The sequence below is a fragment of the Bufo bufo genome, chromosome 8 (assembly GCF_905171765.1).
Source record: "Bufo bufo chromosome 8, aBufBuf1.1, whole genome shotgun sequence".
Classification (NCBI taxonomy): Eukaryota; Metazoa; Chordata; class Amphibia; order Anura; family Bufonidae; genus Bufo; species Bufo bufo.
In genome coordinates this window covers 168,662,537-168,689,949 of record NC_053396.1, presented here as the reverse complement: position 1 = coordinate 168,689,949, position 27,413 = coordinate 168,662,537, and the positions used below count along the sequence as shown (strand labels likewise).

Here is a 27,413-nt window from a genome sequence, read left to right as displayed (position 1 = left end):
TTTTTTTTTAGAATAATGCAAACTGATCCGTTCTGAACGGATACAAGCGTTTGCATTACAGGTACGGATCCGTCTGTGCAGATACCAGACGGATCCGCGCCTAACGCAGGTGTGAAGGTAGCCTGATTGGTGGAAGTGAAGTCCTAGAACGACAAAGGTCTACATGTAGCCTAATCTGTACTAATGATCCATAAATAAGCTCCACTATGCGGAGCCGGCACCCAATAAAACGAGCACAGTTTTTATTTGTATGTAACGCTTAAATAAAAGAAAAGGACTGTACGCCCTTTTGTTACAGGTGTTAAATAATGTAACCCGTGGAATTAGTTGTGCAGCACATATGGCAGGTACAGTAATCCATCGTGTTCAGCCTCCTGGGATCAGAGACTTTAGATACCAGCAGAAGGGCTCACAGGGTTCGTTGCCCCTCTCAGCCACCAGTGACAATTGGCTGGCATTGTGCTTTTGCTGACTGCATAAGCATGGCCTCTGTCTGCAATGCTTGTGGAATATTCCATGGAATGACCTCTTTTGTCTCGAGTGGAAACAAACACAGAATATGTAGGTTTTCAGAGGGAAATATGTTGCGGTTTGCTTTAATTGTGGTTTTCGAGGAATCAGTGTAGAAAAAAAAAAAAATCCTAGTACAATAAAATTAAACATTCCTGTCTAATACTCATTATCATCATCGTAATGTAGTTTTTAAGTTTAAAGAGTTGCCTATTTTAGAAACGACTAAATCAATTAACCAGACCAGAGACTGGTTACAAGGAGCGTGTCTCTCTCTGGAGGACCCAGCATGATTGTGCAGTGCACACCGTGCTTATTCATATTAATTAGAACCATGTAATGCCTCATTTGTCCTGTGGTGGCACTGCAGGGAGATTAAACACTTCCTAACGGTTGCCTTGCAGATCGCAGCCAATCATAAGGTTACCATCAGTAGGACCCCCAGTGATCAGCTTCTTATAAAGATGAAACTGTAAAAAGTTAATAACCATATCTCTGATACATAAAAAAAAGACAATAAAAAAAAATGCAAATTAACTCTTCAGTTCTCTGCTGATCAGCACAAATATTCTGATGGTCCTCCACCAGTGTTTGCTTATGATGAGTTTGAGCGAAGTTATGAGAACTTCGATTTGGCTGCTTTGCCGAATTTTACAAAGAAATTCACTTCATTACGAATAACTTCGTCACGAAGAGCATTTCTTTTTAATTAGCGGAAGCAATGACTGGCAATGCCGATTGCGGCCCCTACCACCCCTTATTAAACCCCTCAGATGCTGCGTTCATTAAATCGCGGCATCTGAGAATAGCGAGGGCCTTGAGGGGTTAAAAAAAAAATATATTCCCCTTATCCATTTGAGAGCGAAATGGTTGCTGCTGCCATCTTGAATGAAGATCCCGCGTGAAATCTAGCATGGTGCGTGTCACTCTGGCCAACGTGGTGACGGCATACGTCATGAGATTTCCTGAAGCACAAAAGAAATTTGGCTTTGCGGTGAATCGAATTTCCCCTGAAATTTGTATCAAAGTCCCCTTCAGATACTTTGGTTCGCTCAACCAAACTTATGATCTCTCTGTGATGATGGACACATGAATGCTGCATCCAGTCCCTGGCCTCTGCGGTCGTGTGTCATACATAATGAGATCATGGCTCATTGGTGAGCAGAGTTGTCAATCGTATTGGCATGTGACCTCTGATTAGATGTGGTCTAGCATCTACTCTGGATCGACAGGGAACTAAACATTTGCACCTTTATTTATATATTTTTTTTGGTTAGAGATCTGATAACCCCCCTTCCCATTGGCTAAAGCTATAGAACCTATTGGACACGGGTGCATGAACTGCACTGATGTCTCCTCATGCCCACCTCACCAAACTACCCAGATGTGACATCCAGATTGGTCATGTCTAGTGTTGAGCGAACTTGTGTTTTCAACTTCGGCGTACAAGGTTCAGGTAATCTAAGCATTCCGTTATGGATTCCCCTACCACGGACCATAACTTGTGCTCCGTGGTAGCGGAATTCGTAACGGAATTCTTAGATAACCCGAAACTTGTACGCCGAACTTGAAAACACAATGATGCAGTCAAGTATCTTTTATAAAAGCATTTTATGTGGCAGACCTACAAGGAAGAAGTTTCATTTAGTATACAGTCTCTTCCCAGGTTCTTGCCTTTGCAGACTGTTGCTTTATGCCTACCCTGGTGGTACTTATGCACATGGAGATGCTTAATATACATAGAGCGATATATGTAGGATGCAAAGATGTGTTCCGTTTGTATCCGAAAATTGCAACCAAGCAGAATGTCATTTGTAGATGTATTTACACTGTATACACACATATAATGAAGGTGGGTAAAGCTTTGTATGTACGAACATGCACATTGGGGCACTTCACAATTGTCTTCTTATAATGTCTTCTGCAAATAAAAGGCCGAATAATGGTCATTCTGGAGATTTTTGGCCTTGGGCTCTTATTCGCAGCAGAGCTTATACAGATGGGATAAGTCATATAGAGGTTGACGTAATATCCATTAGTCCCCACGAACGTGCTACACTGCGGTCCTCTTTGTGCTTAGAGTTCAGTCCTTTCATCCATTATTTCTTTCCCTGCAGCTTGTACAAGAGTTGAAAAGTAGTGACATTGCCAAAACCTTTCGGAAAGCAATCAACCGCAAACAGGGAATTTGTGCCATCGGAGGCACCTCAGAACTGTCTAGTGAGGGCACCCAGCACTCCTATTCAGGTATGTTTGTGGAAAGATAATGGTCTGAGTGGCAGACAAAAATCTCTCTGGGCGGCCACTAAAATATTTGAAGACCAGGAACATTATTCATCTAATCTTTAAATGCTCAAGCTGAACCCATCAATCCATCCAAACCTTTAGGTAGACATTGCAGTGAAGATCAGTAGGTCAGTGTGCTTATTTATAAGGATGTATTTCAGAAAGTGGGTGCTGTCATTAGGTGGCCCAGCTTGACCACCAGATTTCTAGAGAGGTCAAATAGTGCAACCAGTTATGGAGCTGAAGGGCTTGTACTGAAACATCTGCACATTTTTAACCCCCTGCACTTCACTGGAATGCTTCCCAGCACTGAAGTGTGAATTTTGTTGCTTGTGTAACCTGTGCAAAATATATTGTATTGTGCAGAAATAAAGTACCACACATTTAAGGGGTTGTCCACCTTCAAGTTTTTTTTTGCCAGATCCCCTACACATTCCAGGACCAGTGGAGGGAAGCATACTTACCTGCTCCCCGCTCTGGATTCCAACTCCTTTGGTCCCCTGCCGCTGCTGCCACCCTCTGGTCCCCGCCTGGTTGCTTCCTCTTTTACAGGGATCACATGGCATTTTCGGCTAGTGACTGGCCACAGATGCGTCATGTCACTTGGTCATGTGATGCGTGGGGGACACATCACCGCTGTGGTCAGTCATTGGCTGCAGGAAGTTTGCTGGTGGGGCGCAGGAAAGTATGCAGGGGGTGGGGTTGGATTAAAGTCTGATCGAAAGGCCCCTGAAGGTAGACAAGTCCTTTAAAGGGGTTGTCCAGTTTTAGGAGGAAACTGTATAACACAAGGGATCTGCTTGCAATAAAGAAGTGATCATTAGATTGTAAGCTCTCATGGGCAGGGCCCTCTCTCCTTCTTTACCAGTCTGTAACTCATCTTGTTCATGCTTAGTGCAATTGTCTGTATTATGTATGTATACCCCTTATCATATGTACAGTGCCATGGAATGAATGGCGCTTTAATAAATAAAAAAAAATATATATTTACTGTACCTGGCAGATCCTCCATCACCGCTCCAGTTCTCCCAGCCTGGGTTGGTTTACTTGGCTGCAGCGGTGATGTCACGTCGACAATACCTGTCCATTGCAGCCAATCGCTGGCTTCTTTGGAAGCTGTGATTTGGTTTCAGCCTTTCTGCAGCTCATTCAAGTGAGTGCGGCTGAGCTGTAATACCAAGACATCTGCTATCCTGAAGCCTACTAAGGGTTAAAAGCCTAAGGCCCCTTTCACACGGGCGAGTATTCCGCGCGGATGCGATGCGTGAGGTGAACGCATTGCACCCGCTCTGAATACCGACCTATTCATTTCTATGGGGCTGTTCACATGAGCGGTGATTTTCACGCATCACTTGTGCGTTCCGTGAAAATCGCAGCATGCTCTGTATTCTGCGTTTTTCACGCAACGCAGGCCCCATAGAAGTGAATGGGGCTGCGTGAAAATCGCAAGCATCCGCAAGCAAGTGCGGATGCGGTGCGATTTTCACGCACGGTTGCTAGGAGACGATCGGGATGGAGACCCGATCATTATTATTTTCCCTTATAACATGGTTATAAGGGAAAATAATAGCATTCTGAATACAGAATGCATAGTAAAACAGCGCTGGAGGGGTTAAAAATAATAATAATAATAATTTAACTCACCTTAGTCCACTTGATCGCGGCCCGGCATCTCCTTCTGTCTCCTTTGCTGAACAGGACCTGTGGTGAGCATTAATTACAGTTAAAGGACCTTTTGGTGACGTCACTCCGGTCATCACATGATCCATCAGATGATCTTTTACCATGGTGATGGATCATGTGATGACCAGAGTGATGCCACCAAAGGTCCTTTACCTGTAGTTAATGCTCACCACAGGTCCTGTTCAGCAAAGGAGACAGAAGGAGATGCCGGGCTACGCGATCAACTGGACTAAGGTGAGTTAAATTATTTTTTATTTTTTTTAACCCCTCCAGCGCTAGTTTACTATGCAGTCTGTATTCAGAATGCTATTATTTTCCCTTATAACTATGTTATAAGGGGAAATAATACAATCTACAGAACACCGATGCCAAGCCCGAACTTCTGTGAAGAAGTTCGGGTTTGGGTACCAAACATGCGCAATTTTTCTCACGTGAGTGCAAAACGCATTACAATGTTTTGCACTCACGCGGAAAAATCGCGGGTGTTCCTGCAACGCACCCGCACATTTTCCCGCAACGCCCGTGTGAACCCAGCCTAACCGGGTTCTATATGTCAGGTTTTAGTCTCGGGAGAAATGAAGACGGCCATGGCACAATATCGCTGTTTAAACAGATAATCAAAGTCTCCCCATGATGTCACTGCATCGCCGTCATGAGAGGTATAGAATTTTTGATGTTATTTTGAGCTTATGCAGAGCCCATGTACATGGAGCATAGCCACACTATACAAACTCCAGAAGAATGCTTCTAGAGGAGAATGGCTTCAAGTGTATGGATGGTAGAGCCTGCCAGGATTTTTTTTATTTTTTATGTGTGAATCTAATAGAATGGGACCGAAAAACTTTCTGTACGCTTCTTGACAGTTGTGGCCTCATGGACCCCGATCTAGCACTGAGGCCTTGAGGTGAGTAAATTGAGTAATGTTTTTCTTCAGTTGGGTAGAAACTAAAGGCGGAGACTTTCCATTACAGACAGAGATTAACCCATTTATATAGTCATACCATGTATGCGTCACTGTTAAATATAGTTGCTCACAAGCTTGTATTTTTTTTTTATTTTTTTTTTAGAGGAGGAAAAATATGCTTTTGTCAACTGGATAAATAAGGCATTGGAGAACGATCCAGACACCAAGCATGTGCTCCCCATGAATCCAAATACCAATGACTTATTCCGGGCTGTAGGAGATGGCATTGTGCTGTGGTAAGTGGCGATGAAGACCTGACCACTGGGACACTCGTTGCTATTAAGAACAAGCGTGTCTTCTGGCTCTTTTTGTTTCACAAATAGACTATATTGGAGGGTGACGGCGTGCATTGTTGTCATCTCCTCATATTTATGCAATACAACAGTGATGTAACACCCGCATTGGTGAGAGGTCGTCAAACAGCTTTTCAAAGCAGTTGATCCATTCCATAGATAGTTGTCCTTCAGCAAACAAACATGAATACTTTTGTGACTGCCTGATATTCTTAAGATTAGAAACCATACTACAGCTCACAATAGTATAAACAGCAAAAGGAGTAATAATTTCCCAATCTCTAGCCACTCCCATGTTGACACTTCGCCATTTCTTCAACTGTCTCTATTTGCATAGCTCCAGTGATGATGACACCACAGAAGTCACGACTTCAGCCAGTCAATAGCTGTAGCAATAACGTGTTGCCCCCGCTAAGGTCACCTATTCAGCCAATTACTGACTGTAGAAGTAATGTATTGACACTTCTGAGGCCACCACTTATGGTCAATCACTGGCCATAGAAGTAACTTATTGACACCACTGAGTGCACTGGTCACCTATGCAGCCAATCACTGGCTTTAGAAGTAACGTATTGAAACCCCTCAGAACACCACTATGGCCAGTCACTGGTTGTAGCAGTAACGTATTGCCCCCACTGAGGTCATCAGTCACCTAATCAGCCAATTACTGGCTGTAGAAGTAACGTATTGACACTTCTGAGGTCACCACTATGGCTAATCACTGGTTGTAGAAGCAACGTATTGACACCCTGGAGGTCACCACTATGGCCAGTCATTGGCTATAGAAGTAATGTATTGACCCCCTGAGGTCACCACTATAGGCAATCACTGGGTGTAGAAGCAATGTATTGACCCCCTGAGGTCACCACTATAGGCAATCACTGGTTGTAGCGGTAACTTCTCAACACCACAGAGGTAATACTACATCCAGTCATTGATGTGTAGTGTCAACATGACATTGCTGGAGTTTGGTGAACAGATAAACAGGTGTTGGTGGGGGTGGGAGTTTCGGTTCAGGGAATAATTAGAAAGGGATCGGTATTGTAATGGTATAAAATAAAAAGAGTGACTTCAATAAAAATATTTTGACTGTAAAATAAAAAGAGTAAGCTGTATGTAATAAAGGAATTTTACTGTACAACTAGTTCATATGAACGAGCAGGTCACCACTGTCTTTATTGGCCCGCTCATCTGACCTGTATTCCAGATTGAAAACCAGTTTTAGCCCATAGGTGGACACATCCTGGTGTCTCACAGTTCTAAGGTTTTGTAATGTAATTATTAATGTTCTTTATTCGCAGCAAAATGATTAACCTCTCTGTACCTGACACAATTGATGAAAGGGCAATAAACAAGAAGAAACTGACTCCCTTCACTATCCAGGTGAGTCACAAAGAGGATTTAATGTGTGCACCCAAGCCCTGGCAACTTAGTGAAGGTGTGCTTTATAATGTTTTGGAAATGTATTTGTCACACACTGAGTCAGCTTCCCCGACTCACAAGGTCCTAATCTTCCAGCCATTTCCACACTGTAGCATAAATCAATGTGTTCTACATAAAATATGTATACCTCTACTGTATAATGTGTTTTGTATTTCAGTAGGACTGTCTATATGCGGTCTTTTTTTTTTTAATACATTTTTTTATTATTATTTTTTTACTGTAGATTGAATTGTATGCTTGAGTAACATTGTGAATGAAATGCTGTCATTGGGCAGGCAAGCTGCTGAGCATGGACATATAATTAAAGGGTTTTTCCAGGACTCCTGTATTGATGACCTGGGGTCATTGGTGGGGGTCCAACACCTGGCACCCCCTCCGATCAACTTTTTGAAGAGGCAGCTGCTCCAATGAGGACAGCGCCATACATAGTATAGCATTTGTGCTTGGTATTGCAGCCCAGGCCCATTCACCGCACATAGGCCATGTGACCGATGAACATGATGCTAGGAAGAGGCCACAGTGCTCACCACTTCAAAGAGCTGATTGACATGGGTGCCGGAAGTCAGACTCCCACTGATCAGAGATTGATGACCTGTCTTGAGAATAGATCAATATTTTAATGCCAGAAAGAACCTTTAAATGATCAAATTCTGGTGCCCTGCAGCTGCCACTAGGGGGAGCTTAGTGCATACAGTTTTAAAATTGAGTGGTGGCTATAGGCAGCATTTTAGTGAAGTGCCATTAAAAGGGGTTTTCGAGCACTAACATATTGATGACCTATCTGTAGAATGGGTTATCATTATCAGATCGGTGGGAGTCCGACACTAGGCACCCCCCACAGATCATCTGTTAACAGCAGTCGCTGTTATCAATGTACGAAGCTCTGTACAAAGTGTAGTGTCCGTTCTTAGGTACTGCAACTCAGTTCTAATTAAAGTGAATGGGATGCATTTAAAATAAAAATAAAACATTTCCAACCCCTCTTAAGAATATGGAATAGTATTTAGGGAATTCCTCTCTTTTTTAATTTTTATTTTTTTATGCTGACAATATCTCCTGTTTTTAGGAAAATCTGAACTTGGCGTTAAACTCTGCCTCTGCTATTGGCTGCCATGTAGTTAACATTGGCGCAGAAGATCTTAAGGCTGGAAAACCTCATCTGGCGTTGGGGCTCCTGTGGCAGGTTATAAAGATTGGTTTGTTTGCAGATATTGAACTCAGCAGGAATGAAGGTAAGAAATGTTGACTAAAAATATATATGTACACTTTTGTTTTTTAAAGCAAATATTTATTGCATTTAATCATCTAAATTCACTAGAAGCTAGGGACATTAATTCATCCCAGTCCAAGCAAATCAATATCGAATCATCTAGGTGGTGATGGCTCAAACTGCTCCTTTCCTGCTAAAACGGGTATTTCTTGTATAGTAAAGGCTAAGGACACCTTTAGGGCAGTTTTTTATGATTTTATTTTAGGGTACTTTCACACTTGCTTTGTGAAGATCCGGCAGGCAGTTCCGTCGCTGGAACTGCCTGCCGGATCCGGAAATCCGTGTGCAAATGGATGCGCATCCATCTAACAAATGCATTGAAACACCGCATCCGTCTCTCCGACGGGAAAACGGTTCCGGTATTTATTTTATTTTTTGGCATTTTTAAAGGTCTGCATTAATGCATTTCAACGGAAAATAATGCCGCATCCGGCATTTCAGCAAGTGTTCCGGTATTTTCTGAGGTCAAATACCGTAAGAGTGACTGAACTGAAGACATCCTGATGCATACTGAACGGATTGCTCTCCATTCAGAATGCATTAGGATAAAACTGATCCTTTTTTTTCCGGTATTGAGCCCCTGTGATGGAACTCAATATCGGGAAACTTTAACTCAAGTGTAAAAGTACCCTTACTCTTTTTAGGCTAAAAATCATTTTTTCAATTGATCTCTATTAATACTTTTTAGCAGTTTTTGTGATGCATGCAGACAAAAGTCAGTCTATTTGCAGAATTGCAGACTATCCCTCCTGAGTTCCATCAGCTGATGGCTCAGGTGAAGCCTGATCTCTGATCTCTTGACCTCATAAACGCTCATTATAGCTAAAGTCTTATTAAACTGATAGGAGTGCCAGGGCTTTCTGAAACTGATTATCGGCAGGGGTTCCGGGTGTTGGACCCCCACCGATCAGATGCTGATGGGTAGGTCATCAGTTAAAAAGGGTCAGATAACCCCTTCTCTTTAAATGAGTGTTTATGAAGTCCGGAGATCAGAGATGAGGCTTCAAATGAATTGTCAGCTGACAGAACTCAGGAGGGATAGTCTGCAGTTAGATTGATTTTGTTATTTTATCACAAAAACTGCAGAAATTTTTAACAAAGACCAATTGAAAAAATTATTAGCCTAAAATGAGTAAAATGCAATCATAAAAAATGTGTCCGAGGGGTGTCCATAGCCTTTAAGTAATTGCTAATTGAGTTGTTTCCTTATAGTGTATATTTCATGATGCAGACCCACATGTGTCCCGTTTTCTGTTATTGCCCTTGAGCGGTTCTTAACAAGAAACATAAAAAAAACACTTTGACGGCTCCATTCATCTCCAGCTTTGATTGATGTCTTCCAGCCTTGGCTGCATTACTTCGTGATGGAGAAACGCTGGAAGATATGATGAAATTGTCCCCAGAAGAGCTGCTCCTGAGATGGGCCAACTTCCATCTGGAGTGCGCTGGCTGGCAGAAAATCAATAACTTCAGCTCCGATATTAAGGTACCAATAAATGGCGACATTGATAAGTGACACAACATAAAGGATGAGGTCTCTTTAATAATGTATCATGTGTTCTCGTTCTGTCTCCTGGGGAAAGTCAGCATTACACAAGCTCGTTAATGCAGCCTCATTTACTGATTTTTCGTTCATGTTGTGTCTTTCAGCCAAGGCCTCTAAGTTTATACTCCCGTTCTCAGCATTGCTTTTTAACCCCTTACCACTGCAGTTAGTTTTCAACTTTGACGTGGCTATTTCTTTCGTCTTTCATTCCCACCTTCCAGCCTTAATTTTTTTACATTTTTTTTTTTATCATAACCATATGAGGGCTGGTTTCTTGTGCTATTTTTGAGATTTATTTTTCAATGGCACTATTTTGGTGTACAGTACATATAACTGACTTCCGCTAATTGTACACTAGCATTAAAGATTTGGCTGGCTGTTGCGGCAGGGAACAGCTTGCTGGATCTCTGCACACTCTGGCATTGCCGAAGGCTTGAAAGGCTCCGTCCGGCCCCATATACTATAATGGGGACTGGTGCAACGGTTCTCTTCCAGCCTATTCTCGGCATATTTGCCAGAATGCGGCTGGATCTCCGCCAGTCCCCATTATAGTGAATGGGGTTAGACGGAGCCTTACAAACCTCCAGCAATGCCATAGTGCACAGAGATTTGCAAGCTGGATCTCTTACGCTAGCGCGGAACTAGCCTAACTTCTGCAAATACTTTTCAGCAATTGTTTTATGGCATTCACCATGCGATATAATTGATATGTTAACTTTATTCTGCTGGTCGATGCGATAGGGGATAACTGTTAGATGGAGGTCCTAACAGTGGGATGCCCACTGATCATGAGAATTAGAGATGAGCGAATTTCAGGTTATGAAATTCGCTCACGCTTCGTTTACCGGTAAAAGGTGAATTGCGTTATAGATTCGTTACCACGGACCATAACGCAATTCTATGACTGAATGCATAACGGAATGCCTTTAGAGGCATTCCGTTATTCATTCCGTCATAATAGAAGTCTATAGGGCTGCAAAACGGATCTGTCCTGTTTCCGTTATGCAGGAGTGGACTCCCCTGCGTGACGGAAACGGGACGGAGCCGTTTTGCAGCCCATGGACTTCTATTATGACGGAATTCATTATGCATTATTATGCATTCCGTCATAGAATTGCGTTATGGTCCGTGGTAACGGAATCCATAACGCAATTCACCTTTTACCAGTAAACGAAGCGTGAATGAATTTCATAACCTGAAATTCGCTCATCTCTAATGAGAATGGGCCCCTTGAAATGAACATGCTCCAATATGTACAAAAAGTGCTTGTAAGCACAAACACTTCCTTTTATTAATATCTTAAAGGCTATGAACACTTTTTATAATTGCATTGTACTCATTTTGAGGTAAAAATCTTTTTTTTTTTTTTTCAGTTGGTCCTTATTAAAAATGTTCAGCCCCTTTCTCTGTTCAGTGTTGAGATTCTCTAGTAGCAACATGTCTGTTTACACTGTGTTTCATAGGTATAACACTCATTATAGTGCAATTCTTCTCAAACTGATAAGAATATGGCTTAAATAAGTGTTTATGAGCTGTCAGGAGTTCAGATATAATGAGTACAGTAGCCATTAGATGACATCTCCAAGTGAAAGTAAGATGCTCACAGCTATGTAGGCTGAATCTTAACCCTTTATGACAAAAACTGCTGAAAATCTTTAATAAAGACCAACTGAAAAAAGTACCAGTCACGCAGCCAGGAAAACAGTTATCCCTTTGTGACAGAACAGATCAATATTTTTAATAAAGGCCAATTGAAAAAATGATTTTTAGCCCAAAATTACTAAAATGCAATCATAAAAAATTTGCTCCCAATGGTGTTTATAGCTTTTAAGTAAAGTTCCACCTTTTTAAGCAATTTTTAATAATCCATGCTTGATCTGAGTACCTGATGATATAGTGCAGTCTGCAGTCCATGTGCAGACATGGAGATTTTACAATCCAGGTTATTACGAGAACATTGACCACTAATGGGAGTGCTTCTGATTATTACACGATAAGTGCTATATAATAGATATTAACAGAAGTAGAAGAGTGTATCGGTGGAGAATCTCGTGAAGTTTACATCTCAAACCTTTGAAGATGCCTCATTTCTGCAACCTTTTTATATTGATGACCTATTCTCGACACCCGGCACCCCTGCTGATGCGAGCACTCCATGTGAGCGCTGCTATCTCTTCATTACGTTACAATTAGTAGTGGTGGCACAGTGTCATTACAAGTGTAATGTAATGTCCATGTGAGCGCCGCGTCCTCTTCAGACAGCTGATCGGCAGGGGTACCGGGTGTGTCCACCCCCTCCGATCAGATATTGATAACCTATCCTGAGGATAGGTCATCAATACAAAGAGGCTGCAAAGCCCCTTTAAGGTGCTTGTATGTGTTGACTTAGCTTCTAGATGCTCATATTTCCTGTGTTAATGCTGGCATGACTGCTATGCACTGGTGATTGCGGTTTTCTTGATGTTCTCTAATTAATTCCGCCTGTCTCTCCCTGAATGCTTCATATGGATTCTCGCGCCTGTCTCTTCTGCTCCTCTCTCTTCAGCTCACTGACTTTGGTAACTCTGTAAAGGTACAATTTAAACCCTATGTATATGATTGATAGAGAGGAGCTCATATGGTGCGCCAGAAACACATAGGGGCCCGACCTAGGCTCACATAAATGTAAGATGTGCACTCGGTTCCCCTTCAGGTTTTGTAGAGTTTGAAGTCAACAATGAACTTGTTGGGTCGCTAACGTGAAGTCTGATGTCATGGTGATGGGTGGAAGGCGTTAGCAGCAGTCTCCATTTTAGTAATGAGTTTTATAATTAAGATGGTAAGATTATCGCCCCATAGCCCTGAATGAGTGCCAGGCGGCTAAAATTGGCTTCTGGCATTTTTTCTTCTGCACATACGCACATTTCACAGAATTTTGTGCCCTCTATTTTTTTTTTTTTGCAAAGCAAAGGGAATCTGACCCTTATGTCACTTCACATGCAATGCTACTAGAAAAGAAAACCGCCATAATATGCAATATTTTTTTTTTCTTATCTTATTCTTTATTAAATTGTGGATTTTTAAAATGACTGAGAATTATTATTATTATTTTTTTTTTTTGCAGGACTCAAGAGCCTATTTCCATCTGCTCAACCAGATTGCACCCAAAGGGCAGAAGGAAGGTGAAGAGAGAATTGATATGAACATGTCTGGATTCAGTGTAAGTTTGCTCCTGCAGTGTTACGTAGCTCATGCTGGGGGATGCTTTGTTATTATTAATCTTCTTAGGCCTCCGAGTCAACTTTCACTATGAAAAATCCCTTAAAAGGGTTATCCCATAATTGGTGTAAAAAATAAAAATCCGATAGTACATGACAGCTCTTTCTAACAAAGCTAGAACCAGCCCTGTACCTCACATGGATGCAGAGATCTCCACATTCATTGCTCTGCTAGATTTATTTCAAGCTGGCAGCTCAAGGGGAGCATCCTTTCTGCTGTAGTTAAGGGGGCGTGTCTCAGCTCTACCTATCACAGCTCAGGAGGCAGTTGAAGGATGAAACTGAGCATGTGCGGCCATCTCAGTGAGCAGGACAAAGAAATAAGAAAAAAATAAACAGCAGGTGGCGCCATACAGATACATTTTATTGAATAACTCAAGGTCTATACAAAAATTTTAATTACATGTAATTACAAAAGTATTCAGATCTAGGTGCAGGTTTGAAAAGTGTAGAATATTTTTTTTGATGGGACAACCCCTTTTAATGTATTTTAACCTGACTCCTGTCTGGAAGCATAAAATGAAACATGTAATTTCTGAATTGTTCCTAATGTCATATCCGTGTCGCTGAAATCCCTCTTTGTCAGCATCAAAAGCACTGAATTGTTTTTGCAGACTCCACTCTAAGGAAGCATTTATCATAACTCTTGCTCTGCAGGGCAGTGACTCATAGCTGGCTTCTTCTCCAGCACTCCTGGAGTGGGAGCTTGTTAGTGGTCAGTAGATATGCCGGATAGTAATCACCTTCTGGGCATGGCAGGAAATATACTCATCGGATAGGAATAGCTTACTTTGAAAACAATACCCATTTTGGGGCCAGACATGTAAAATGCAAAAAAAAAATTGATTCTATTGTAGTACTTCCTGCAAAGTAGAAAACTTACCAGTGAACAAATTCAACAATTTCTTAGTTAAAGGGGACATTTCCCCCTCCACCCTCCCCAAAAAAAAAGAAAAGAAACCACCTACTTGCTCAGCTGATCATCTGCAGGTCCAGATCCAGAAATGTAGATGTCAATCATGGATGGCCACACGTGCAGTGTTAGATGACGCCCATACTAACGAATGGTACATGGCTGTGCAAGTCCACTTATCGGCTCAGCCCTAGCTAATAGGGGCAGGCACTCTCTCTATAATGTCATGTCATAATAGGGCATCTGGATCTTCTTCACACAACTCCTTTCCACCAGTTTCGTGGAAAGCAGGCGAAGGGTACTTTCACACTAGCATTTTTCTTTTCTGGTATTGAGTTCCGTCCTCTGGGCTCAATACCGGAAAAAAACTGATCAGTTTTATCCTAATGCATTCTGAATGGGGAGCATTCCGTTCAGGATGCATCAGTTCAGTCCCTCTTACGTTTTCTGGCCAGAGAAGATACCGCAGCATGCTGCAGTTTTCTCTCCGGCCAAAAATCCTGAACACTTGCAGGAATGCCGGATCCAGCGTTAATTTCCATTGAAATGTATTAGTGCCGGCATTTAAAATTGCCGCATTGACTGATCCGTTTTTCCGGTCCGCGCATGCGCAGACCTTTAAATCTGTGAAAAAAAAAAAAATCTGATCCTTTTTTCCAGGTGACACCGGAGAAACGGATCCGGTATTTCAATGCATTTGTCAGACGGATCTGCATCCAGATCCGTCTGACAAGTGCCATCCGTTTGCATCCGGATTGCCGGATCCTCTGCCACAAGTGTGACAGTAGCCAAACCAGGGTTGTTACCCGTTTATCTTTCCTAGAGTTCTGATCGACAAGCCTTGTTACACAGCGCTGCAATAACAGCCATATTGGTATCGCCCAGCTTTCCCTGAAACCATTTTAACTAAGATACTGCTGCTTAAATTAACTTGAGATATATATATATATATTAACTTGAGATATAGATATAGATAGATATATATATATATATATATATATATATATATATATATATATATATAATATACATTTATTTATTTATTTTTTTATTTTATTCTTAGGGACATTTCTGGGTTTTCCTTTAAAAGGGTTGGCCCATCTGGGACATGGGTGGCATGTCGCTAGGATAGGCCATCAATGTCAGATAGGTGCAGGTCTCACCTCTGGGACTCGCTCCTGTCTCCAGAACTGGGCCTCCCTGAAGTGAAGGAGGGCATGCTGCTCTTCATTAATTGCTATTGGAGTTCCAAAAGTAGTGAAGTGAGCATGCTCGGCTGTTTTCGGGAGTTCCATAACGGTTTATGGAGAGTGCACTGCGCAAGTGAAGACACCTCTTAATTGACTGCTATGAGACTACCAGAAATAGCCGAGCCAGTGCTCTGCTATTTTTCAGAACTCCCATAGTGGTGAATGGAATGTGGCCATGCATGCCGCACTACTCTGTTAATTTTGAGAGCCCTGTTCTGGAGATGGCAGCGGGTCCCTTTTAAGGCCCCTTTGTATGAGCCGGCACAGCAAGTGGTTAACAAGAAGAAAATTGTATATTCCCAATAACTGCCTGCTCTTTAGATGGGAGCAGGTCCCAGAGGTGGGACCAGCACCTATATGATATTGATGGTATATTCTAGTAATATGCCATCAATGTCCTAGGTGGGCCAACCCTTTTAAGGCCCCTTTTTTATGAGCTGGCACAGCAGGCAATTAACAAGAAGAAAATTGTATATTCCCAATAATTGCTTGCTCTGTACAGGAGATGACGGCCGTATTTATATGCAGCAGTCATCTCCGCTAGATTGATCGTTCGTTCCCATACACATTAATTGTTTCTGCACTGTACCTTTACGCAGGGCAGTTATTGGGAGTGAATGTTCCTAGGGATGCACCATTCTAATAATTGCCCTAATCATTTGCCCATGTAAAGGTGTCTTTAACCACAAATGGGTAGGAAGTGCGACAGTAGTATAAAAATAAGTAGGTCCAGATGGCCTAGTTACGCTTCACACTCCTGAATGTGAATCATGGAGACACATGCGTTGCTGGATACAGCTTTGACGTTGCAATCTTTTTGTCACTCTTGTTCCAACAGGAGAAGGACGATCTGAAGAGGGCTGAGTACATGCTCCAGCAAGCAGATAGACTGGGCTGCAGGCAGTTTGTTACTCCTGCTGACGTTGTGAGCGGAAATCCGAAATTAAACATGGCCTTTGTGGCTAACTTGTTCAATAAGTACCCAGCGCTCACTAAGCCTGAGAACCAGGACATTGACTGGTCCCTCCTCGAAGGTGAGCAATGTTATCAGAATGAAAGGTCCTAGTCTCAGTACCAGACCCGATATAAGCCTAAGGCTTATATTAGATGTGTAGATCATCCAGGCGATTGTCAGGAAGGAATGCTTCCTTCCCGACAATCTCCTGCTCGTCAGCGGGGGAGACCGCTGCTTTTACATGCAGCGGTCTCCTCCACAGTATGGGGAGGAGCGATCGCTAATGACATTGCTCATCCCCATACACAGCACGATCTGCCACCGGCAAAAGATTACTTTTAAACCTCTTAAAAGATTCTAATTACCTGATGAATGAGCGTTTGCTCTGCATTTACTTTGCCTGATAATTGTTAACGAGCGCTCATAAGAACGCCTGTTAGCGATGATCTGTACAAATTATCTTCACATCTAATATAAGCTTTATTCTTATTAAATGGAGTTGAGCTGCAATATCAGACACAACCCATGGACTGGTGTGGCACGGTTTTTGGAAGAAAGCAGCCATGTTTTTCTAATTATAAAAAGCACTATCCTTTTTGTAGTCCTCTTGAATAAGGCTGCAGAATCCAATTGAAGTAGGTCTTCAATAATTATACCAAGAAAGTTTTTACCAGGTCCACTCTGTTTACTTCTAAAAAGGAGATCTGCATGATTTCCTTCCTGCGGTAACTTCTACTTGAGCAAAATTCACACAAGTCTCAGTCAATTACTGTGCTTCAGCTCAAGCCAACTTTTTCCAAACAATCCCCTTCTAGATCTTGGCTCAAATACAAAAGTTTGGAAATCTAATAGTTACGTACCGTACTATAAACTCCAGGTTAAAAGACACACGATTTATTACATTCACAAAGAATAACATGTCATGCGATTGTCACTAAAACCATCAAAATAGGCTTTTCACTCCAAAGACCTCCAGACCTGGGTTTTGCACTTCTTTCTCAAGGGCATAACTGTCCATCTGGCATTAATCCTTTAAATACCGCCCCCTTTCCTCACTCAAAACTCATGAACGGTCATATTAACAAATTATCCCAAAAAGACCTGGGCTATTATTCTAAAACATAACTTTTACTCAATATAATTGAGTGTACACATTACTGTTAGCAACGCGGTGAGATATGCCAAAACGAATACTACGACATAACCAAATGCACCTCAAAGCCAGTAATTCCAGAATAGTAAATGGAAAGATCTTACCAGAGAGAGCAAAACATGACAGTGGACTGTGTTGTTACTACTGGTGGCGAGACTGGTTTGGTGGGGATATTTCTGGACCACTGTTACTTTGCTTTTGATATGACCACTCTCCTGTTTTTCTCTATCTAGGAAGTGTTTGTTAGATCAAAAATCCTCACATTCCTAGTGGTACTGTCTTTGGCTTTATACATATGAGCAGACAGTTTGGCCCATTTGGGCATCTTTGAACCCATTTTTGTTTTTGTTACTTTTTGTCCTTTTTTAAAGTGCACTCTTCACTTTTATTGCCCCTGAAGAGTCCCCCTGTGGGACGAAACATTGCATGTCGGGACATAAGTGAGCGACAGATTGAGGTTTAGGCCCCATATAGGGACAGGTTCCTGACGGGGTTGCCCCTATCGGGGCAGGTGCTCTGTATTTTGTTAGGCATGCAGACATTAAGAGCAGTTGACTGGCAGATTTTGGAGAGACACAGGATAAGCAACGGTGGGACTAGGACCTTGTGTAGAGGTGGACCTGGGCTCTTCTTGGAGAGGGACTTGGGCTCCATCAACCTTTAATCACACTCCACTTGGCACTTAGTAGGCTTATTAGCATATCATACAAACTTTATTTTCTGACCATCAGAAACTGCAACATCCATAATAAAGTTAGTTAGTTATGATGACATTAAACTGCCCTAACGTGCATTACCGTTTGTTAGATGTGCTTGAAAGAGTTTATAATCTTTGAGCTAAGATCTAGAAGGGGATCTGTTTGGAAGAAGTTGGCTCAGGGGCCATAGTGATCGACTACGAAGAAATCTTTGCTCAAGCAGAAGTTACTGCAGGAAGGAGATTGTGCAGTTCTCCTTTTTGGAATACTTCTGTCAAAGAAAAGGGGCAGCGCGGATCCGGTAAAAACTTTGTGTTTTTCTAATTGAGGCCAACCCTTTTAATGTATGATTGCTTGGGGTTCCAACTCTCTCACCCACGGACCCTCACCAATCTGCAGAACGGATACTCAATGGGGGAGATTTGTCAAGACTGGAGTTCCCATATGTCAGTCTTGATCGCCCTGCGCTGGAGTGAGATGCACTACTAAGAAGCAGATGTCTCTTAATGTATTAGGCGCAATCTCGGGCACTCCATGTACCAGAAATGCAAATCTGCGCCAGCTAGGGGCTGGCCTAGGGTTGAGCAATGACTTATGTTGTAGTCAATCCAGTAGACTGTGATAGGCCCTGACAGTCACAATAGTCACAATATGGCATAGTTTGCAACTTTCTTCCGCCACAACATTCTGATAAATGCACGTCAGTAGTTTTTTCACTGCAGTACTGGACAGAGCTATACAAACGTTGATGTGCCAGCTAACTCTGGTACTGAACAGAAGAGGCTGCACGTTGCCGCTGCCCCTTAACTTTGCTGATTTTTCTGGTCGATTATCCTAAGGATAGCCTATTAATGTAAAATCCCGAGGAACCTTTTTATGTTGAAATATGAACACCAGATAAAGTAGGGCACTGCTTCTTTAGAGCTACTGTAATTAATTGCAGGACTATTGCTGTGGGAAAAAAAAACATCAATGAGAGCATTGATTGGTGCTTCAAACATACTTGCCTTTTGGTGCGATCTATTGGAAGCTTCTGGTACTGTATGGTCCTCATTTTTTTCCGATAGACCAGCCAGGTAGATCAAAAACCCATGTGCTTTTGTCTTACGGCTTAAGTCAAAAGTGCTAGAAGTAAAAAAAAAAAATTAAAAAAGCCAATTAATGTCTATTTGATATTTAATGCATTCCTTTTTTTTGTTTTCAACATGGACATATGCAGGATTATTAATTCAGTTGTCAGACTACATGATCTGTAAATGGTTTAATGACTTAAAAAGGAATACATTTTATTTTCCTTCCCCTTTTCAGGAGAAACTCGAGAGGAAAGGACATTCCGTAACTGGATGAACTCACTTGGTGTGAACCCCCATGTGAATCACATTTACAAGTACGTGTCTGTGGTCATTCAATGTGTTCTAATGCTAGAAACACACATGTCCATATATCTCTGGTAAAAGCAAAGTTGGTGGCAAAAGTATGGTAACCAGCTCCATCATTGTGTGCCTGCCAGATCATATGTGGTATACACATGTGTGAGCTCAGCGGTATATATGATCCTACATTCCAGCGGTGGTTCTACAGACCAGTGATACCACATCCCAACCATTACCTGCTCCGTTTGCATCCTTCTTCTTCTTCTTCAAGCTCCTAAAGACAGTGGCCTACATTTACTGATGTGTCTGGGCTTAGAACTTGTCCAAAAGTGGCACAACTATGGCTTCTCCGATTAGATTTTTTTCCCAACTCTCTCAATGGTGGGAAGGTAAAAGGGCTTTTCAAGACTTTAATACTGATGACCTGTCCTCTGGATTGGTCATCAGTATCTGGTCAGTGAGAGACCTGGGACCCACAACGATCAGCTGTTTGAGAAGGCACTGGCGATCCTGTCTGACCCCCAGAGGATAGGTCATCAGAATTAAAGTCTCCAAAAAATCCCTTTAACGAGAAGGGGAGTGGCTTTGCTGGAAAGGGGTATGGCCTAATATGCACTGTTTTGTGCCAAAATTCTGGCATAAAATTCTATCTCAAAGTAATCCGTCCAATAGTTGGTATAGAGTCAGTGTGTCTGTACTGCAGCACATTCATCTTCCAGCCTGAGGCCCTGTGATAGATCTAGTGCAGATCTAGACAGCCGGTCTAGGGTTACGCCATCTATAGGATTAGTAAATCCAAAGTGCAAGAACCCCGGAACAGCTTTCTGCAGATGGATGTCTCTTCCTTTTGGAGGAGTCTCTAATTTGCATGTCTTCATACACTGCTGGACCTCTTCTTCTATACTATAAACAGTTGTACGTAGGACAGAAGTTACCCTCTGCCTCAAAAAAATGGAGTTGGTCATTTACTATCCAGAAATACACCTATATTAGGTGTATTTATGGTGCAGATTGCGGTGCAAATGTTTGCGCTGCAAGCTGCGACTTTTCCCTGCTCATGCCAGGTCTAAAAAAGTGGGCGCGGCGGGGAAGGGGATGGGTCTTAATAAATTACCCCTAAGAGATTGACAGCTATCTCTGTATACACAGTCAGAGGGCAGGGTGGCAATCACTGATATGACCTTCTCCTGGACTTCAAAGCCCAGAATGTGCAGGAAATTATATGAATGAAATATATAATTTATTTATATATATATATATATATATATAATCTCGGTCTGCTCAGCTCCTCCTGCTCTATAACATGCTGCCTTCAGCTCAAACACCAAGTTCAATGTGACAGGTTCCCTTTAAGATTTTTTTCATTTTTTTCGCAGTGACCTACAAGATGCCCTAGTAATCCTACAGCTGTATGAAAGGATTAAAGTGCCTGTTGACTGGAACAAAGTAAACAAGCCCCCATATCCTAAACTTGGGGCAAACATGAAAAAAGTAAGTAGAAGCCAGATGTACAATGGGATTACTTTTATGATGAGACGCCCACTAATCTTTGGTTTTCTTTGTTCTTCTAGCTTGAGAACTGTAATTATGCAGTGGATTTGGGAAAAAACACTGCTAAGTTCTCCCTCGTGGGTATCGGTGGGCAAGACCTGAATGATTGCAACCCAACACTGACCCTTGCGCTAGTCTGGCAATTGATGAGAAAGTGAGTGTGAGCTTTTCCTATAAAAAGAGCACTTGTCAGCAGGAGCGACTCCATTATGTCAGGTATACTATCTGGTAGGGTCGATCCTTGTGACTAAAATGATACCTGTCTTGTGGCAATTGGTTGTGGAGATCCTGAGAAAGAGACTTTTTTTTCTTTATACAAATGAGGACTTTGGAGCACTGAGGGGCGTGGCCTAAGCACACAGTGCTTCTCCACTTTCCAGTGTCGGCCACACCCCTTGGTGTACTGAAACCCTCAGTTGTATGAAGAACAAAGGTATTTTTTGTCGAGAATGCTGCATCTGATTTTCACAAGACCGGTATCATTTCAAACAGCAGCTTCAACCCTTTCAGGTAGTATATCTGGTTTAATACGGTTGATCTTTTTGACGGGTGCCTTTTTAAAGGAGTTGTCTGGTTTGGAAAACTCCTCTTCAAATTCTGTTAGAGTTGTGATGTAAAGGGGTAGTCCCATCTTAGAAATCCAAACTGTGTACTGTTCTGTATATCTTACTTCTTCTCCACCCTGTGTCCTCATCTGTGTATTTTAGCCATTGCTATTGGTGACAAACCACTGCCCCAGTCCGGTAGTGATGACCTCGCTTGCGCACTCTCTAGTGAGACTTTTTTAAAGGGAGTATGTGCATAGTCGCTTTTCAGCAGGTCTATAGAAGTCTATGGGCATTCGCCATAGTCATGGAGCTGTTCTTTTCTACTGCACATGGGATTTAGCAGCTGGGGTTAGCTAGAGTAGAGAGCAGCTACAAAGAGTCTGTCTGTCTGCCTGCAATGCATACAGATGACGGGTCGTCCAGTGCGGGAGAGTGTTTTCAAATACAACTGTGTAATGGTTAGTTTCTCCTGCGGTGGTGCTGCAGGGAAATTGAACACTTGCTGCCAGGTTCCTATGCAGGGTATTGCTGATTGCTGGGGTTTTAGCATTGTTACACCCTGCCATCATAATAACGTCAGGTGAACCTTATACAAAGTAGGCTGCCCCCGATAGAACATAGTATGGTTTTTACCTTGATCTATATATACCAGATTTATTATGTCAATGATTTTTCACTAGGTATACTCTCAATCTCATGGAGGGCCTTGGAGATGGACAGAAAGCTAATGATGACATCATTGTCAATTGGGTGAACAGAACTTTGGCAGAAGCTGGCAAGTCCTCCTCCATTCAGAACTTTAAGGTAATGCCCATTTATTTAGACTGTACTGTATTTATGGGTGGTCTGCTTTCAGATCACCCCTAGTCACGTTACCTCAGCCCACCTAAAGCTTGGCTCTAGTGGTGTCCAAGAGTCATCTTGCAAGCCATGGTTACCACTTTATGTTGAGTAGACCTTCCTACTCCTATGTCACAGAGTCTTGAAATGGATTATGCCAATATTGACGTAAAAAAATGAAAAACGGACATCATATAGTACATGAGAATATCTTTCTAACAAAACTAGAAACTCACATGGATCCAGAGATCCCCCATTCATTGCTCCAATTGTTCTGCTAGATTTATTTCGAGCTGACCGCTCAGGGGTTGTGCCCTTTCTCACGGGGGCACGTCATGTTTGCTGCAGCTGGTAGCATTTGAAGGATGGACCTGAGCATTTGCATCCATTCTTCAGTGAGGTGGATAGAGAAATTAGAAAAAGAGCAAACAGCAGGTGGTGAATAACCACAATTGACCACGTCATCTGAGAGGTTAAAAGTCTGTGATCAATGTTATCGCCGATTACAGACTCTTCCACCAGAGGTCTGCTATGTGAAACGGTAGACACTTGGCAGCTGTGGTGCCTGCTCAGCTGCTGAGCGGGACCATCTTTAAAGGGATTCTGTCAACAAGATTTTCGATACGGAGCTGTTCATATCATCCTCTCAGTCTCCATTATCTAATTAAAAATATATTAGTTTTACCCCCACCTGTCCTTTCATTTTGGATAAAAATCAGTTTTATTAATATGCTAATTACCTTACTAGCGTGCCCAAGGGGCTGTCCCTCCGGCCGTTTATGCCCAGCCACGACCCTTATATCGTAGCCCAGCGCTGCCCCACTGCTAATTATGCACTCGTCTCATCGCCGATGGTGCGCCGTAATCTCGCGCATGCGCCCTAAATCCACGGGTCAGCGCCCGCGTGGTGTCCTGGCAGCAGCCTCAGCGAACGAAGCGCGCATGCACCACCTGTCTGCGCACTTCGCCCGCGGGCGCTGACCAGTGGATTTAGGGCGTATGCGCGAGATTACGGCACACCATCGGCGATGAGAGGAGTGCATAATTACCAGTGTGGTGGCGCTGGGCTACGTTATAAGGGGCGTGGCTGGGCACAAACGGCCGGAGGGACAGCCCCTTGGGCACGCTAGTAGGGTAAATAGCATATTAATAAAACAGATTTTTATCCAAAATGAAAGGACAGGTGGGGGTAAAACTAGTATATTTTTAATTAGATAATGGAGACTGAGAGGATGATATGAACAGCTCCATATCGAAAATCTTGATGACAGAATCCCTTTAAAGACCTGGCATTGGGCGTACATGTATGCTTGGTGTTGTAAATGGGTTAATATAGATATTGAGCCATTGGATTCTGCTCAGATTGAGTATTGTAAAGACCCTTACTCCCTCAACACCAGGCTATGGTTGGTTATCAGTCTAAGCAGATTCTGATGTCCTAGTTGAACTGGAGTAAAATAAATTCTGATCAGGCGCAAAATCACTGGTTGCAATACGTCTCTGTAGATGGATCTCTTTATTTACATAATAAGCAAATGTGTGTAGAACAACGCGTTTCGGGGCTCAAACTGTCCCCTTCATCTGGTTAACATGTAGTCCTAGTTGAACTGGAGGGATGCACTGCCTAAATCTGTTTTCACATGTAATATGTATCCCACCTCAAAGCCTGTATCTTATCACACGTTATTTCTGTTCTTCAGGACAAATCGATCAGCACTAGTCTTCCTGTAGTAGATCTGATAGATGCCATCCAGCCGGGCAGTATTAATTATGACCTGGTGAAGTCTGGTACCCTTTCTGATGAGGACAAACATGAGAATGCAACGTAAGTATTATTGAGGGGAGGGAGTGCAAAATCCTATACTATAATATTGTGCCATATTGAAAAAGTTGATTTGCAATCTTTGATTTGCATATTTTTCATACAGCCGTCAGTGGCAGAGCAGGGACGCCGGGTCTTCATGATATCTGGACTGGTTGGCTCACGCTGTGCATTGAACAGCTCCAGCGCTGTTGCTGTTCAATACAAGGTTTTAGCAAAATGGCCCAGTCATTTTAGGAACGCTTTAAACGCTTTGCTGAGGGGATCTGTCACTAGTTTATGCTGCCCTTGGTTACAGAAGCAAAAACTGGTGACCGATTCCCTTTTGATGTGCTTCTGTCAGCAGGACCAGCCATAATGCCTGGTAGTCGTAATAAATCCATACCTTTTTTCTCCCGATCTGTTGCTATGTTTTGAACAAATAATAGTTTTTAAAAATATGTAAATTACGGTGTAAGTGCACTCAAAGTGGGCCTAACTGTGCGCTTCCCTGGACACTCCCCACACTACTTTATTTAGAAGTGAAGAAGATGGGCGATAGGCAGCGGCACAACCAGGCAAGTTCCAAAATGTGGTTCTTTGAATGATATCTTTATTGAAATAGGATCTTTACAGGTAACACGTTTCAAGCCCGGCCCCCTTCTTTAGTCCAAGAAATAGTACCTGAAATGCATTACCTGTAAAGAGACTATTTCAATAAAGAGATAATTCAAAGAACCACGTTTTGGAACTTACCTGTGTGAGACGCCCCCTATCCCGCATCTTCTTCACTTCTGTTTCTCGACCTGCCATGTCTTGAGGGATAAAGCCTGGCTGCACCCTCATCTTCAGTATAATTACACTACGGCTTTGGGTGTACAACCCTCTCAGGTGAGCCTCTCCAACCTACAAACACAACCACCCATCTTATGGTCCTACCGAATTGCGCTGCTCTGCTTTCTTTTTCCACACTACTTGATTGATAGGGCCAGGCTTTAATGTAGAGGTGAATGTGTCCAGGGTAGCCGAATGGAGGCGCTAAGGTGCACCAAGTCGTTAGGCCCATCCTTGGTGCACCTAAGCCCTCATTTGCATATTTTTATAAAAACCTTATTCTCTTACCAGCAATAACGGGGGGAAAAGTATGTTGTTTTTTATTTTAGCAACATGGTCTACCCTTCGAGGCATTATGTCTGGTTTGGTTGGGTTGATTCTGCTGAAAGATGCCATTTAAATGCAAAGAAAGTCAGGGAATACAGGTTGTGTCTCTTCTTCATTTTTGATATTCAGTAATGGGTGTCAGACATTTATACATGAATGTATTGTACTCAGTCACATGGGGACAGATTTACTAATCCTATCTGAAATGACAACGGGAAGTCTAAAGATGCACCAGATTTATTAAATTGGCTCATTCTGGATGATAAGTTTGGTCCATCCTTACACATTTTTGTCTAACTTTACACCACACAACCTTTTATGTGAAACTGCACCATTTTCCACAAGGCCACAAGCCATTGTCGAATGAGCCCCAAAAAAGGTCTAAAACGCATAATAAAATGTGGTGCAAGGCACATACGTCAGTTTTTTGGTGCATTTACAGTAGCTTAGTAAATCTCCCCCACTCGGTTTGCAGTCACCCTGGTGTTTGAGGTCTAATGTCAGTTCTTCGGTTCTTCTCTAGATATGCCGTGTCAATGGCCAGACGAATTGGAGCAAGAGTATACGCCTTGCCTGATGACCTCGTGGAAGTGAAGCCCAAAATGGTCATGACTGTGTTTGCTTGCTTGATGGGTCGAGGAATGAAAAAGGTGTAAATGTCACATTGACATCTGAGGGGTGTGACATCCACCAAAGGGAGAGTGGCTTACAAATCCTGACAGTTCGGGGCCTTTTCGCACTGTTGAGAACTTTTTAGCGGTGGCAAAGTTTTGCTTTGCAACATTAAAAAACAAAAAAACAGTTCTCAGGAAGAAGCGCTGTACGCCTCAAGTGCTCTCTTTCCAAGCTGAACTGTCAAGATCACACCAAAATGCATTCATCCTTGGACCACTTGTGACCTCCTGTTACTCTTAGATCTTCCTTCATAGTAATTCCAAGCAATATGACTTATTTTATATACAATGCAGTCTTAACCACCTACACCATAATAATGAACATCACATAAGATGTTGCATGCCGCTAGCAGGCTTGTCTACTGAAATATAGAGCGTTGCCCACTATGGCGGTCATATTGTGCCCAATGGGCATAACTTCATTCCATACTAAAACTGCACACATCACACCCGTGTGATGCCTGAGAGTTTACGTCAGAAAATATCTTAGAACATTCTTGGCTATGAAAGCCCTTTTATTATCAGGATCCATACATGGCGAAAGCATCAGTATGTTTTCATCTCAGCCGTCATCTCCTTCTGTTATTCCTGGTTAATATTGAATGCATTTTTGTCTGCATCTTGGTTTAAACTTCAAGCATTACCATAAAGAATATTTTTTTCCCTTTTTTTTTGTATAAGGCCTGCATGAACATTTATTTTTTTTGTAACAATTTTTATTTAAAAAAATTCTATCTGCTCTAAAAACCGACTTGTTTTATCTGGAAATGCTGGGTTCATTTGTGCCAGAGACCACACACTGCACATAAGCGGTATGTTCGACATGTTCGCATCAAGGAAAAGTGGACGGAAGGGCCAAAGAATTAACATCTACGTTAACATCTCTATTGACATATACTTAGGATATCGCTTTGGCAAACTGTTTGCTAGACTTTTAAGATCATGCTGCTGTTTTATGCTGTGGATGAAGATAATATGGAGGTAAAGCAGAATTCAAATAAAGAAAATGTTTTGGCACTTCGCTTTTTTGTGTAATTTTTTTCATATTTTTTTTTTTTCTTTTTAAACAGAAACCAAGATTCTCTAATTGACATCTACCACCACCAACACAGTACATTTTTTTCAGCCTCTTCAATCCCCTGCAATCCATCGCATATTCTCTCGTGGTCGTCCTCTGTAATGATGTCTGTAGCACTGTGCGTGACCACTAAGTCCACTGATTGCTGCAATCACTTGCTGAAGTG

At 42.3% G+C, this 27,413-nt stretch overlaps 1 protein-coding gene across 4 annotated transcripts in view; it reads left to right on the top strand.

Annotated features, from left to right (window-relative positions):
• Positions 1-27,186, top strand: part of PLS3 (plastin 3) — an 87,664-nt gene extending 60,478 nt beyond the window's left edge. For 3 of the 4 annotated variants that reach the window (XM_040406457.1, XM_040406458.1, XM_040406459.1), the window contains exons 5-17: positions 2,628-2,757; positions 5,547-5,679; positions 7,038-7,119; positions 8,246-8,411; positions 9,793-9,935; positions 13,099-13,194; positions 16,254-16,449; positions 19,530-19,608; positions 20,971-21,085; positions 21,166-21,299; positions 22,374-22,497; positions 24,234-24,358; positions 26,019-27,186. In XM_040406457.1, the coding sequence (XP_040262391.1) occupies positions 2,628-2,757; positions 5,547-5,679; positions 7,038-7,119; positions 8,246-8,411; positions 9,793-9,935; positions 13,099-13,194; positions 16,254-16,449; positions 19,530-19,608; positions 20,971-21,085; positions 21,166-21,299; positions 22,374-22,497; positions 24,234-24,358; positions 26,019-26,151 (1,656 nt within the window). In that variant the 3' untranslated portion in view covers positions 26,152-27,186. Of the gene's footprint in view, positions 1-2,627; positions 2,758-5,546; positions 5,680-7,037; positions 7,120-8,245; positions 8,412-9,792; positions 9,936-13,098; positions 13,195-16,253; positions 16,450-19,529; positions 19,609-20,970; positions 21,086-21,165; positions 21,300-22,373; positions 22,538-22,621; positions 22,658-24,233; positions 24,359-26,018 lie in introns of those variants that run through there. The other variant, XM_040406460.1, reaches the window with a different exon arrangement.
• Positions 27,187-27,413: the final 227 nt, after the last annotated feature.